This window comes from Ranitomeya imitator, chromosome 6 (assembly GCF_032444005.1).
Source record: "Ranitomeya imitator isolate aRanImi1 chromosome 6, aRanImi1.pri, whole genome shotgun sequence".
NCBI classification, from domain to species: Eukaryota; Metazoa; Chordata; class Amphibia; order Anura; family Dendrobatidae; genus Ranitomeya; species Ranitomeya imitator.
In genome coordinates, this window is record NC_091287.1 from 177,706,811 (window position 1) to 177,721,829 (window position 15,019).

General features: G+C 41.8%; 1 protein-coding gene across 4 annotated transcripts in view; it reads left to right on the forward strand.

Annotated features, from left to right (window-relative positions):
- The window catches only part of COBL (cordon-bleu WH2 repeat protein), a 641,622-nt gene that overhangs the window by 374,683 nt on the left and 251,920 nt on the right, over window positions 1–15,019 (forward strand). For all 4 annotated transcript variants that reach the window (XM_069730332.1, XM_069730335.1, XM_069730331.1 and 1 more), the window contains one exon: window positions 720–914. In XM_069730332.1, the coding sequence (XP_069586433.1) occupies window positions 720–914 (195 nt within the window). The remainder of the gene's footprint in view (window positions 1–719; window positions 915–15,019) is intronic.

A 15,019-nucleotide genomic window follows, 5' to 3' on the forward strand; every position in this document is an offset into this window, starting at 1 on the left:
TTAATTTTTCACAGCACATGGGTAAATTTTTCACAGCACAGTCGCATACTTCTTATGAAGAAAAAATTGTACAGATAACAAAAATACATCAATGTAAATCGGTGAGACTAAGAACCTACATCAGAAATTCGGTCAAAAAAATTGAGTATAGAAGTTCTATTACTATTGTGGTTAAATTTGAGGTTTTATATGGTAATATGCATGAACCTTTGATCACATGGTGGCTATGTGCAGTCAAGATGTTTCCAATAAAAAAAAATTAGTAATAGCCAAAAAACTGCTTAAGCAGGTCTTGTTTTCATTTTCCAAAATGGCATTTTAATACTATTTTTTATGGACAGAACACAACCTGGGTAGATCGGAATGCTTCCAGCTTCACAGTATTAGTCGATAAAGTGCAGAGATGCAGATCAGTAATGTTTTTATGTTAAGGATGGTATATATGTAAATGACATTAATAGTTTAGACAAACATTATAATTAAGATAAGTAATGCATATTGGTTAATATGAATTTTGCTAAATAATAACTCCATGTAAAAATTCCTTATAAATTACAATTGAAATAATTTACCATTCATATTATTTTTTTACCATGCTGTCAGCAAAGTAAATGGCAATTGTTTTAGAGCTGCATGCTGTTTGTTATAATGTAAAATGTGTCACCAAGAGCAGTGAACAATATTTCACGTCTTGCTTATGTTCTCATTTTCCTTTACAGGGCTTTTCAACCGCTCCAAGCTCCCCATCTTTGAATTCACATTCTAGTGTACTTGGTGCTTCATTGTCACTGAGCAATATTTCTGGGATTGGTGCTAGAACTGAGGTAAAGAAGCGTAGAGCACCTCCTCCTCCAGAACCAACATCCCCAATAGTTGCTGTTGAGAAAACTCCTGAAGATATGTCAACTGGGCCGGTATGCTATTATTCACTATAGAACTGGTGTACTGCAAAGTATTAAGAAATTTATAACAAATATCAATATTCTGACATTTCGGAAAGATGCGTGGATGTCAATCATCTGATCAAATTATGCTTAAAGAGGTTTGCTTGTCTCGGTTTGAGGATTAAACTCCATGGTCGATTCTCCGGTCTTCTGAGCTGTTGCCCTTTTCTTCCCTGTCCTTATGCTGATGGTTCCTATTGCCTTTATTTTTATTTTTCCTTTCTGGGACTGTTCCTTCAGGTGTTTCCCATTGTCCTGTTTTGGTTGCCCTATCCCATTCTGGGTTGGGCTATATACATTTTCCCTTCACTACAGTTCCTTGCTGTCTATACTTCTAAGTGGAGTAGTGCTAAGGAGTACCAGCTCTTCAGATAAAGGATTTTCCCTCCTAGGCAAACACTGTTTGTATTTCTGCTGTGTTTTTGTCTGTCTGCCAGCTCCTTTCCTTTCTCCTCAATTTGGTTGGTGGGAGATTATTCTTGTTTCATTTATTATGCTCCTTAGTTCTCTTTATTTCCCCTTCATGCACATGTTTAAAGTTTCCTCACTCTGGGCCTTCGTATCCCTCTGCACACATTCCCTCTCCTGTGCACAGCGGTGCCCCCTCCGGTTCCTCAGGAGGTACGAGAAACCACTCGACAGCCTTTTTGGGATCCAGGTCTAAGGAGCTGTTTTTAAGTTGTGCATTTGGGTATAGTCTAGTCTGTACAGGAACCAGTGGGGTGTGGATGTGGTTTCTCTGTGTTGTAGACTATATTATTCCTGTTACCCTTGCATGAGTGTCAGAGGCATAGCTAGGGTTTTGGTTCAGGGGGGGCAAAACTTCTGAGTAGGCCGCTAACTAGGTAACCTTGATTACAACTCGGTGACGCACCCTAATAGTGGAGGAGAACCTCAGCAGATGACCGCACTGTTACTGAAGATAATCTCTAAATAAAGACCAATATGGATATTACCGCCATATGGTCAGTAGTAGATACCAGCCCTACAGGACATATAAGAGATCACTGCACAGATACAGATAATGACTTACTGCTGATGTCCTTTCTGATGGAATCATTCACTTTTTCCGTCTTTTCCATCTGGCCCATACCGTCACCGCTCTGCTTTCCGGCTGCCCGACGCTCACAGCCAGTACAGGAGGAGTGCAGAGCACAGCGCTGGAGGACAGACAGCGGTAGGTAAGTATGTAGTGGTTGTTTTTTTTACTTTTAGGATGGTAACCAGGGTAAACATCGGGTTACTAAGCGCGGCCCTGCGCTTAGTAACCCGATGTTTACCCTGGTTACCAGCGAAGACATCGCTGAATCGGTGTCACACACGCCGATTCAGCGATGTCTGCGGGGAGTCCAGCGACCAAATAAAGTTCTGGACTTTCTTCCCCGACCAGCGACAGCACAGCAGGGGCCTGATCGCTGCTGCCTGTCACACTGGACGATATCGCTAGCGAGGACGCTGCAATGTCACGGATCGCTAGCGATATCGTCTAGTGTGACGGTACTTTAAGTGACATTTTTATGAAAGTAGAGAAATAAATCTTACGTTCTAATCAATCTTTCAATCTTGGTGGCGCTTGGATCCTGGCTTAGTTAATGCAGATTGAGCAGGTGGCTGTGTGCTCCTGTCCATGCATAATAAGACATACAATACATACTCTTCCATTATTTTGCCAAAGTTTTTTTAATATAAAAATTAGCACTTTTCTTGACTGACTGGTTTCATACTAATGATTGATGGTATTTTACTATGATGTGACATGTATGGCCTCATTTACATGTTCAGCATTTGGTCAGTATTTTATATCAGCCTTTGTAAGCCATTTGAAAGGGCAGGAGTTGTGCATATGTTTCTATCATACCTTTTCTCTGATTGTTCCACTCCTGCTTTTAACTTACAAATATCGATGTGAAAAACTGACTATATACTGAACATGGCCTAAATGTGATTACCACAACTGTAGAGCTCCACTGCCCTTTCCGTTTCTAGCAAGAACAACTCCATGCAAAGTTCAAGCAAACAGGTCCAAAGACGTGTTACAACAATGGTGGAAGCTTTTCAAGCTCAGAGCTTATCAGAAGACACTTTAACGAGAATGTGTCAGCAGGATTTTGGTATATAAACTACAAACAGGGCCATATTAGTGCTGTACTACTGATTAAAATGATACATGTGGTGAAGAAATCAGTTTATTTTTTTTTGTGAGTGTAATAAGTGGCAGACCAGAGCAACAAGAAAAGAGGCTGCCCATAGTTCCACCCCAAAGCATGAAGACATGATTACAACAAAACTTTAAACACTCATTACATAAGAAAAACAAAATGGATTTCCTCACCGCAGGTATCATTTTAATCAGCAGGACAACACTAATATGGCCCTGTCTGTAGTTTACATAGCAAAATCCTGCTGACTGATTCTCTTTAAAAGAAGTGACTTAAAGAATATAAAGTAAGGGTACCGTCACACAGTGGCATTTTGATCGCTACGACGGCACGATTTGTGACGTTCCAGCGATATATCCGTGACGTTCCAGCGATCTCGTTGTGTCTGACACGCTCCTGCGATCAGGGACCCCGCTGAGAATCGTACGTCGTAGCAGATCGTTTGAAACTTTCTTTCGTCGTCTAGTGTCCCGCTGTGGCGGCATGATCGCATGGTGTAACAAAGGTGTGCACGATATTGTATACGATGTGCGCATAGTAACCAATGGCTTCTACATCGCACATACGTCATGAAATTATCGCTCCAGCGTCGTACATTGCAAAGTGTGACCGCAGTCTACGAAGCTGGAGCGATATTGTTACGATGCTGGAGCGTCACGGATCGTGCCGTCGTAGCGATCAAAATGCCACTGTGTGACGGTACCCTTAGAGGCTTAAATAATTTAAAGTTTTGTGATTTAAATATGTTAGGTCGGGTGCACACGATCCAGACCTAGCAACACATTGGAAGCATTGCATATTTGCTGCATCCAAAGCGCTGCAGTTTATTGGACGCTGGTGAATCTGCATGTGTTCACTGAACCATATGGATTCACCTTGTCCAATACATTCTATGGGTGAAATTTCTCTTGCAGAAACTAGTGTCTCCGCAAGAGAAATTGACATGCTGCGGTCTGGAGAGACGGGCCCCATGTCAGTCTCATTTGTGGATGCATAGAGGACTTGGGATGTCTTGAAATCCCATCCACTTTGCTGTAACATGTGGATGCTGCGGGTTGGACGCTGCACAAGTACTCAGCATCCAACCAGCAGCGTTTACTGATCGTGGGCAAATACCAAAAAGTTGTAAATAAGGTTCAAAGCAAAGTGGTTTCATAGAGGAATTAACCACAGCAGGGATCACACTGCTGTAAAATTACATAGTTGGAAAACAGGGACATAGTTGGGGGAGACAACTAGGGCATGTAGGCATGTATCCCAGGTGCTGAGAGTGCTGTGACAAGCCTATGGCTAGTATATTTACACACAACAGGTGAAAGAAAGCTTACCTACGGCTCTAGGAAACATCGGGAGAAATCAGAAAATTGTGGATGCTTAGAACAAAGTGACAGAAGATGTGGCTTGAAAATCTACAGAAACTGAATTTAAACCCTTGTCGGAAAAACATTTTCAGCATCAAAATAAAAAAGGGAATATTATAAGATGAATCATGGGGTCTTTTTGGCCTTTAGTCTTATGTTTATATTTTGTGGTTGGTATTTACATGTATCTTTAATATTTTTACTCTTTAGTATAGCTAGTGCACCTGTGACAAAAAGCAATTTTATGACATTTTAGTTGATATTTTTTACATAGCAAAAAAATGTTCATGTAGATTTGACCTTCAACTTTTGATTTGTAGGAAGTCAAATGCTTATTTATCAGTAGGGAAGAACGTCAATTCCTCCTTAGTGGAGCTTCCTAAAAAAGATAACATGTTTGTTTAGTACGTTTTACTGCCACTGTTGCTAACAGGAAAATCCTGTAAGAGAGCAACTAGTTTATATTTGTAGTGACGCATGAGTAAAGCCTGCTTTTCAAGATTCGGTTTTTTTTTAAATTAGAACCAGGCAAAATGTTCCCATGCAGCTCCCAGTTTGACAATGTATAAAAGTTGTCATACTGTGTGATGAATGTACTGAAGAGCAGCTGGCAGCAAACTGTTGTCAGAATCCAAAGGGTGATGTAGTGTATTATTCATTACCAATGACATATAAAAATAGCGTTCTTGGTAAGGCCTGGGTCACATACACCATGTTCCAAATTATAATTCAAATGACATTTTTCTCGGATTTTTTAAATGGTCGGTACATCTGACAGACAGTCTAATAAAAGTCATCACCTATTAGAGTATACATCGAATTTTATTGAAGAAACCTCCCAATGATAACAGTATAATCTACAAAATGAATAAAAACTCAAAATGCGATGTTCCAAATTATTAGGCACAGTAGAATTTCTAAACATTTGATATGTTTTAAAGAACTGAAAATGCTCTTTTGTGGAATTTGCAGCAATAGTAGATCACATTCACTGAACAAAAAGCTATTTAACTCCAAAACATCCTAACAGGCCAAGTTACATGTTAGTATAGGACCCCTTCTTTGGTAGTAGTTTTATGCACCACAGCTAGCCTTTGAAGGATCCTACACCTTGAAGTTCGAGGGATTCCAGAGGCACCAGCAGCTTCAAATAACTGTTTGCTGCTTTGTAATGGTGTTTTGGCAGCTGCTCTCTTAATCCAATGAATTTGTCTGGCAGAAACCTTCCTCATTGTGCCTTTATCTGCATGAACTCTGTCTGTTCTCTGTTTCAGTCACAAATCTCTTCACAGTATGATGATCACTCTTAAGTTTTCATGAAATATCTAATGTTTTCATACCTTGTCCAAGGCCTTGCACTATTTAATGCTTTTCAGCAGCAGAGAGATCCTTATTATTTCCCATATTACTTGAAACCTGTGGCCTGCTTAATAATGTGGAACATCATTTTTAAGTAGTTTTCCTTTAATTAGAGTCACCTGGAAAACTAACCACAGTTGTAGATTGAATTCAGTGATCCATTGAGCCCTAAGAAACAATACCATCCACGAGTTTATTTGAAAAACAAAACAATTAAATCTTTATGACACTTAAATCCAATTTGCATAATAATTTGGAACATGGTGTGTAAGGTTTTAAAGTTTTTGTATTATTATTCTAAAGAAGATTTAGAAAAGGTTTAAGGTATCACCCATTCATGTTTCAGCAGCTAAAAGTACAGTAGAAGTCTAAAGGCATTCACACAAATTAAAGTCGGCCAAACATGCCGGCCATCTCATCTGTATCAAAGCCCGATCTTTTCCTGTCATGTCTCTGGCAGCGGCTATGGTACAGCTCACTATTCTTTCCCCATAGAGAACATAAGAAGGTTAAGCCATGTGTTGATGTATATGGGAGGGATAGCTATTGGCCAACAGATATCTAAGAAGTATGGGCTTTATAAAGAATCTCATACACATAAGTTTAACCCCTTCCCGACCTGTGACACAGCGTATGCGTCATGAAAGTCGGTGCCAATCCGACCTGTGACGCATATGCTGTGTCACAGAAAGATCGCGTCCCTGCAGATCGGGTGAAAGGGTTAACTCCCATTTCACCCGATCTGCAGGGACAGGGGGAGTGGTAGTTTAGCCCAGGGGGGGTGGCTTCACCCCCTCGTGGCTACGATCGCTCTGATTGGCTGTTGAAAGTGAAACTGCCAATCAGAGCGATTTGTAATATTTCACCTAAAAAAATGGTGAAATATTACAATCCAGCCATGGCCGATGCTGCAATATCATCGGCCATGGCTGGAAATACTAATGTGCCCCCACCCCACCCCTCCGATCGCCCCCCCAGCCCCCCGATCTGTGGCCCGCTCCCCTCCGTCCTGTGCTCCGCTCCCCCGTCCTCCTGTCCGCTCCCCCGTGCTCCAATCACACCCCCCCGTGCTCCAATCAAACCCCCCCGCACTCCGATCCCCCCCCGTGCTCCGAACCACCCCCCCTGCACACCGATCCCCCCCCCCTGCACACCGATCCACCCGCCCGCACACCGATCACTCTCCCCCATGCTCCGATCCCTCCCCCCCCGTGCTCCGACGCCCCCCCGTGCCCTGATCTCCCCCCCCTGTGCCCTGATCTCCCCCCCTTATACTTACCGATCCTGGCGGGGTCCGTCAGTCTTCTTCCCCGAGCGCCGCCATGTTCCAAAATGGCGGGCGCATGCGCAGTGCGCCCGCCGAATCTGCCGGCCGGCAGATTCGTTCCAATGTGAATTTTGATCACTGTGATATAATCTATCACAGTGGTCAAAATAAAAAAACAGTAAATGACCCCCCCATTTGTCCCCCATAGATAGGGACAATAATAAAATAAAGAATTTTTTTTTTTTTTCACTAAGGTTGGAGTTAGAACTAGGGTTAGGGTTAGGGGTAGGGTTAGGGGTAGGGTTAGGGTTAGGGTTAGGGTTAGGGGTAGGGTTAGGGGTAGGGGTAGGGTTAGGGGTAGGGGTAGGGGTAGGGTTAGGGGTAGGGTTAGGGGTAGGGGTAGGGGTAGGGTTAGGGGTAGGGTTAGGGTTAGGGTTTCGGTATGTGCACACGTATTCTGGTCCTCTGCGGATTTTTCTGCAGCGGATTTGATAAATCCGCAGTGCTAAACCGCTGCGGATTTATGGCAGATTTACCGCGGTTTTTCTGCGCATTTCACTGCGGTTTTACAACTGCGATTTTCTATTGGAGCAGTTGTAAAACCGCTGTGGAATCCGCAGAAAGAAGTGACATGCTGCGGAATGTAAACCGCTGCGTTTCCGTGCAGTTTTTCCGCAGCATGTGTACAGCGATTTTTGTTTCCCATAGGTTTACATTGAAATGTAAACTCATGGGAAACTGCTGCGGATCCGCAGCGTTTTCCAAAGCGTGTGCACATACCTTTAGAATTAGGCTATGTGCACACGGTGCGGATTTGGCTGCGGATCCGCAGCGGATTGGCCGCTGCGGATCCGCAGCAGTGTTCCATCAGGTTTACAGTACCATGTAAACCTATGGAAAACCAAATCCGCTGTGCCCATGGTGCGGAAAATACCGCACGAAAACGCTGCGTTGTATTTTCCGCAGCATGTCAATTCTTTGTGCGGATTCCGCAGCGTTTTACACCTATTCCTCAATAGGAATCCGCAGGTGAAATCCGCAGGTAAAACGCAGTGCCTTTTACCCGCGGATTTTTCAAAAATGGTGCGGAAAAATCTCACACGAATCCGCAACGTGGGTACATAGCCTTAGGGTTAGGGTTGGGTTGGAATTAGGGTTGTGGTTAGGGTTAGGGGTGTGTTGGGGTTAGGGTTGTGGTTAGGGGTGTGTTGCGGTTAGGGTTGTGGTTAGGGTTACGGCTACAGTTGGGATAAGGGTTAGGGGTGTGTTGGCGTAAGAATTGAGGGGTTTCCACTGTTTAGGCACATCAGGGGGTCTCCAAACGCAACATGGCGCCACCATTGATTCCAGCCAATCTTTTATTCAAAAAGTCAAATGGTGCTCCTTCCCTTCCGAGCCCCGACGTGTGCCCAAACAGTGGTTTACCCCCACATATGGGGTATCAGTGTACTCAGGACAAACTGGGCAACAATTACTGGGGTCCAATTTCTCCTGTTACCCTTGAGAAAATAAAAAATTGCTTGCTAAAACATCATTTTTGAGGAAAGTAAAATGATTTTTTATTTTCACGGCTCTGCGTTGTAAACGTCTGTGAAGCACTTGGGGGTTCAAAGTGCTCACCACATATCTAGATAAGTTCCTTGGGGGGTCTAGTTTCCAAAATGGGGTCACTTGTGGGGGGTTTCTACTGTTTAGGCACACCAGGGGCTCTGCAAACGCAACGTGACGCCCGCAGACCATTCCATCAAAGTCTGCATTTCAAAACGTCACTACTTGACTTCCGAGCCCCGACATGTGCCCAAACAGTGGTTTACCCCCACATATGGGGTATCAGCGTACTCAGGACAAACTGGGCAACAATTACTGGGGTCCAATTTCTCCTGTTACCCTTGAGAAAATAAAAAATTGCTTGCTAAAACATCATTTTTGAGGAAAGAAAAATGATTTTTTATTTTCACGGCTCTGCGTTGTAAACGTCTGTGAAGCACTTGGGGGTTCAAAGTGCTCACCACATATCTAGATAAGTTCCTTGGGGGGTCTAGTTTCCAAAATGGGGTCACTTGTGGGGGGTTTCTACTGTTTAGGCACACCAGGGGCTCTGCAAACGCAACGTGACGCCCGCAGACCATTCCATCAAAGTCTGCATTTCAAAAGTCACTACTTCCCTTCTGAGCCCCGACGTGTGCCCAAACAGTGGTTTACCCCCACATATGGGGTATCAGCGTACTCAGGAGAAACTGGACAACAACTTTTGGGGTCCAATTTCTCCTGTAACCCTTGGGAAAATAAAAAATTCTGGGCTAAAAAATTATTTTTGAGGAAAGAAAACGTATTTATTATTTTCACTGCTCTGTGTTATAAACTTCTGTGAAGCACTTGGGGGTTCAAAGTGCTCACCTCACATCTAGATAAGTTCCTTTCGGGGTCTAGTTTCTAAAATGGGGTCACTTGTGGGGGGTTTCTACTGTTTAGCCACATCAGGGGCTCTGCAAACGCAACGTAACGCCCGCAGAGCATTCCATCAAAGTCTGCATTTCAAAATGTCACTACTTGACTTTCGAGCCCCGACATGTGCCCAAACTGTGGTTTACCCCCACATATGGGGTATCAGCGTACTCAGGAGAAACTGTACAACAACTTTTGGGGTCAAATTTCTCCTGTTACCCTTGGGAAAATAATAAATTGCAGGCTAAAAGATCATTTTAGAGAAAATAAAATTTTTATTTTATTTTCATGGCTCTGCGTTATAAACTTCTGTGAAGCACTTGGAAGTTCAAAGTCCTCACCACACATCTAGATTAGTTCCTTTGGGGGTCTAGTTTCCAAAATGGGGTCATATGTGGGGGATCTCCAATGTTTAGGCACACAGGGGCTCTCCAAACGTGACATGGTGTCCGCTAATGATTGGAGCTAATTTTCCATTTAAAAAGCCAATTGGCGTGCCTTCCCTTCCGAGCCCTGCCGTGCGCCCAAACAGTGGTTTACCCCCACATATGGGGTATCAGCGTACTCAGGACAAACTGGACAACAACATTTGCGGTCCAATTTCTCCTATTACCCTTGGCAAAATAGGAAATTCCAGGCTAAAAATCATTTTTGAGGAAAGAAAAATTATTTTTTATTTTCATGGCTCTGCATTATAAACTTCTGTGAAGCACCTGGGGGTTTAAAGTGCTCAATATGCATCTAGATAAGTTCCTTGGGGGGTCTAGTTTCCAAAATGGGGTCACTTGTGGGGGAGCTCCAATGCATAGGCACACAGGGGCTCTCTAAACGCGACATGGTGTCCGCTAACAATTGGAGCTAATTTTCCATTCAAAAAGTCAAATGGCGCGCCTTCCCTTCCGAGCCCTGCCGTGTGCCCAAACAGTGGTTTACCCCCACATATGAGGTATCGGCGTACTCTGGAGAAATTGCCCAACAAATTTTAGGATTCATTTTATCCTATTGCCCATGTGAAAATGAAAAACTGAGGCGAAAAGAATTTTTTTGTGAAAAAAAAAAGTACTTTTTCATTTTTACAGATCAATTTGTGAAGCACCTGAGGGTTTAAAGTGCTCAATATGCATCTAGATAAGTTCCTTGGGGGGTCTAGTTTCCAAAATGGGGTCATTTGTGGGGGAGCTCCAATGTTTAGGCACACGGGGGCTCTCCAAACACGACATGGTGTCCGCTAACGATGGAGATAATTTTTCATTCAAAGAGTCAAATGGCGCTCCTTCCCTTCCGAACCTTACCATGTGCCCAAACAGTGGTTTACCTCCACATGTGAGGTATTGGTGTACTCATGAGAAATTGCCCAACAAATTTTAGGATCCATTTTATCCTGTTGCCCATGTGAAAATGAAAAAAATTGAGGCTAAAAGAATTTTTTTGTGAAAAAAAAGTACTTTTTCATTTTTACGGATCAATTTGTGAAGCCCCCGGGGGTTCAAAGTTCTCACTATGCATCTAGATAAGTTCCTTGGGGCGTCTAGTTTCCAAAATGGGGTCACGTGTGGGGGAGCTCCAATTTTTAGGCACACGGGGGCTCTCCAAACGTGACATGGTGTCCGCTAAAGAGTGGAGCCAATTTTTCATTCAAAAAGTCAAATGGCGCTCCTTCCCTTCCAAGCCCTGCCGTGCGCCCAAACATTGGTTTACCCCCACATATGAGGTATCAGCGTACTCAGGACAAATTGGACAACAACTTTCGTGGTTCAGTTTCTCCTTGTACCATTGGGAAAATAAAAAAAATGTTGCTAAAAGATAATTTTTGTGACTAAAAAGTTAAATGTTCATTTTTTCCTTCCATGTTGCTTCTGCTGCTGTGAAGCACCTGAAGGGTTAAAAAACTTCTGGAATGTGGGTTTGAGTACCTTGAGGGGTGCATTTTTTAGAATGGTGTCACTTTTGGGTATTTTCATCCATATAGACCCCTCAAACTGACTTCAAATGTGAGGTGGTCCCTAAAAAAAATGGTTTTGTAAATTTCGTTGTAAAAATGAGAAATCGCTGGTCAAATTTTAACTCTTATAACTTCCTAGCAAAAAAAAATGTTGTTTCCAAAATTGTGCTGGTGTAAAGTATACATGTGGGAAATGTTATTTATTAACTATTTTGTGTCACATAACTCTCTGGTTTAACAGAATAAAAATTCAAAATGTGAAAATTGCGAAATTTTCAAAATTTTCGCCAAATTTCCGTTTTTATCACAAATAAACGCAGAATTTATTGACCTAAATTTACCACTAACATGAAGCCCAATATGTCACGAAAAAACAATCTCAGAACCGCTAGGATCCGTTGAAGCGTTCCTGAGTTATTACCTCATAAAGGGACACTGGTCAGAATTGCAAAAAACGGCCAGGTCATTAAGGTCAAAATAGGCTGGGTCATGAAGGGGTTAAAGGGGTGTTCTAAAGATTAAAAGTTATCCCTATCTAATGGATAGGGGATAACTTTCCAATCACTGTGCGTCCGACCGCTGTGACCCCCATTGTTCCTAAAAACCAAACCCCTAAAAAGTCACGACTGAATGGAGTGAAGATTGATCATATGCACTACCGCTCTATTTATTCTTAATGGGAGTGCCAAAGATTGCTGAGTGCAGCGTTAGACTGATCTTCTTAGCTCTTATTGGAATGGATGGAGAGGCAGTGTGCATGATTGACTTCTGCACCATTCAGCTGGGACTTTAAAGAATCCCGATTCTTGAGATCAGTGGGGACGATTGTGGTCGGACCCTCAGCAATCAGAAAGTTGTACCCAATAGGATGGATTGTGTAAAACTTTTAAATTTCAGAACACTCATTTAAAATCGGCCAAACCTGCTGATATTGGTGGGATCTCCATACAGTCTAATGTGGGGGATTTCAACTCTCTCTTGTCCAATAGAGAAGGATCCAGAACTTCCAATTTACAACTGCCAGTCGTTTTATTTTATTTTCTGTGAGATAAAATATTGCCAGGGGAGTCTGACTGTGGCTCGCTCCAGAGAACGCAGGAGCACTTGGCTCTCAGCCACTATATTGTGTCACCTCTGAACTGTGCTGCCTAAATCGTGACTAGATTGACTCTCTGGTCACTGTGACCACATAATTTATGTGTGTTCATCATAGGGAAGAGGGCATTTTTAAAATAAAAAGTGGGATCAGTATTGAGAAACAGTGCTATCATTGTAAAGGAGGGCATTAAGCATGTTGTTTGCACATCTACCATGCACAGTTACATTTTCAATATGGACAATGGGATCACTTTTAGACTAAGGACCAGACTTATTGTTTATCCTCATTGTACCAAAAGAGAATTATGATCATACAGGACAGCTTTTCCATATGTGCAGGAAACAGTACTTGTATCGGCTGGCAGAGTAGTCAGACATCTCGAGTCAGATTTCATGCTGAAGATCAACAGCATCATAACAGCGTGACACGAAATTGTGATATGGCAAGGTAGGAAATTAATAACCAAGGAGATCCACAGTGCTAAGAATAAGACAACTCAAGTCAAACTTTACTCAGGGCTAAAGCTGAAGAGTAGAACCTGTAAACAGCAGTGTATTGCTATACTGATGATAGAATTTGGCTTATTGTGTTAGATGTCACCTGATTGATTAGTGCATGTGGTATCTGTTATAAAGCCATCTCTTGAGCATACAGCCAGGGGCAATGATAATTTTCAGATTAGTAAAGTTTATTAGAATAGTGATTATGATTGTTTCATAGCTTTTATGATATCATGTGCCATAGGGAATTTATTGAAAGGTCAAGTGCTCTATCATTTTGTCCTGAGCATTATATTTCTTAATTCATTTCCAGCACAGGTTATAAACTCTGTGATGAGATCAGTGCCATTGGCCGCCATGATGTCACCTCTATTAATAGCCTCCTGATATACAAAGATATTACAGAAAGCATTGCCAACTTTTTAGAGCGATAATACATAAATCCTCATAATAAGTGTAATTTAAATTGCATTGATTATTTTCTGCAGCATATGTAAGAGGGACATCTACAGGAGAGCCATTTATCATATTCTTAGGAGTACGTAACCTAAGAACTCTGTAAAAGCAAACTGAAGTGGACAGGCAGTTAGTCAAGGAGACAAACATCATCTTTAAAAAGACAATGAACTCATTTAGTAGAAAAATTGTATAACATTTGTCTCTCTATGGATGATGCTATGGTTTTCTTTAAGTAATTTTAGAGTTAAAAGGTTTTCAGATTGGTTTACGATTAGCAAAGGGAAAACTGGACTTTTCTAGAAATGGTTATGGCAAGTGAAATCCTACTAAGGAATAAAAACCACATCTGGACGTCCAATATAAAAGATGGAAATCTTAGGATGATAATTTTGTTTATTGGACTGTGACTGTGACTGCACACAGAATGGCCTGTCTTGTGGAGCACATCATGATGTGTGTGAGAGGTTATCAGACAGGTGGAAAACAAGCTAAATTTATGGTACTGGAAACATTAGAGGAAGCCAATGCAGTTGTCAAAACAATCATTCATGACTTCCTGTCAATGAGGATGTGAAAGAACAGCACAGACCGATTTCCTCAGCTGAATGGAGACGGCGGGGAAATAGTGAGACGCATGAAGTATAGGAAATCTCAGTTATTTTAATCATTTAATAGCCTGTCTTGTTTATGGGCAACTTCCTACCTGACACATCCAGTACTTGGTGAATTGTTTGATAAAGATTACGCACTTATTAATGTTTAACAGCCACTGACCTTGACATTTCAGCAAGCATGAATGGAATGAGAACATTTGTGACTGAAAGGAAATGAACCTTTTCCTTCATTTTTAGTCTGAACGTGATTTGGGAGGACTGACATAGTAAAGGCCAAGGATAAAACAGTGTAAATGTTCTCAAAGTCAGAATGTATACATGTGATTGTGGGGGCAAAAGTAGTGGTAATTGGGTATCTTCTGAGATGTCATGTTCTGCCTAAGTACACATACATTTTTCAGCCCTCCTTTTTTGTGACAGTAATGGGGCACGTCTTTCTGTTTCCACTATGTGTCACAGATTAATTATAGTTTTCATCACTTTTCCATTTAGAGAAAAAAAACTATACTCTCCCTGCTATGACCATGTCATTAAATTTGGCACAATGAATTTCATCTTTTATTTAATTTATTGATATTTTATGTACACATTTGTCATTAAATTGTCTAGCTGTTCTTCATTATTTGTGACATTTTTTGCATTGAGCAAGGCCACAGCTATCTAGTCTGAATATAATAATAATCTTTTATTACATAGCACCAACATGTTCCGCAGCACTTTACAATTCAACAGTTCATATACAAGTAACAAGTAACTATATTAAAGATAATACAATAATTAAAGCAAAATTATGACGACCCTGCTCATAAGAACTTACAATCTACAATGAATATGGCCAGGAGTACACATATCGCATACTTGCTTTCACAT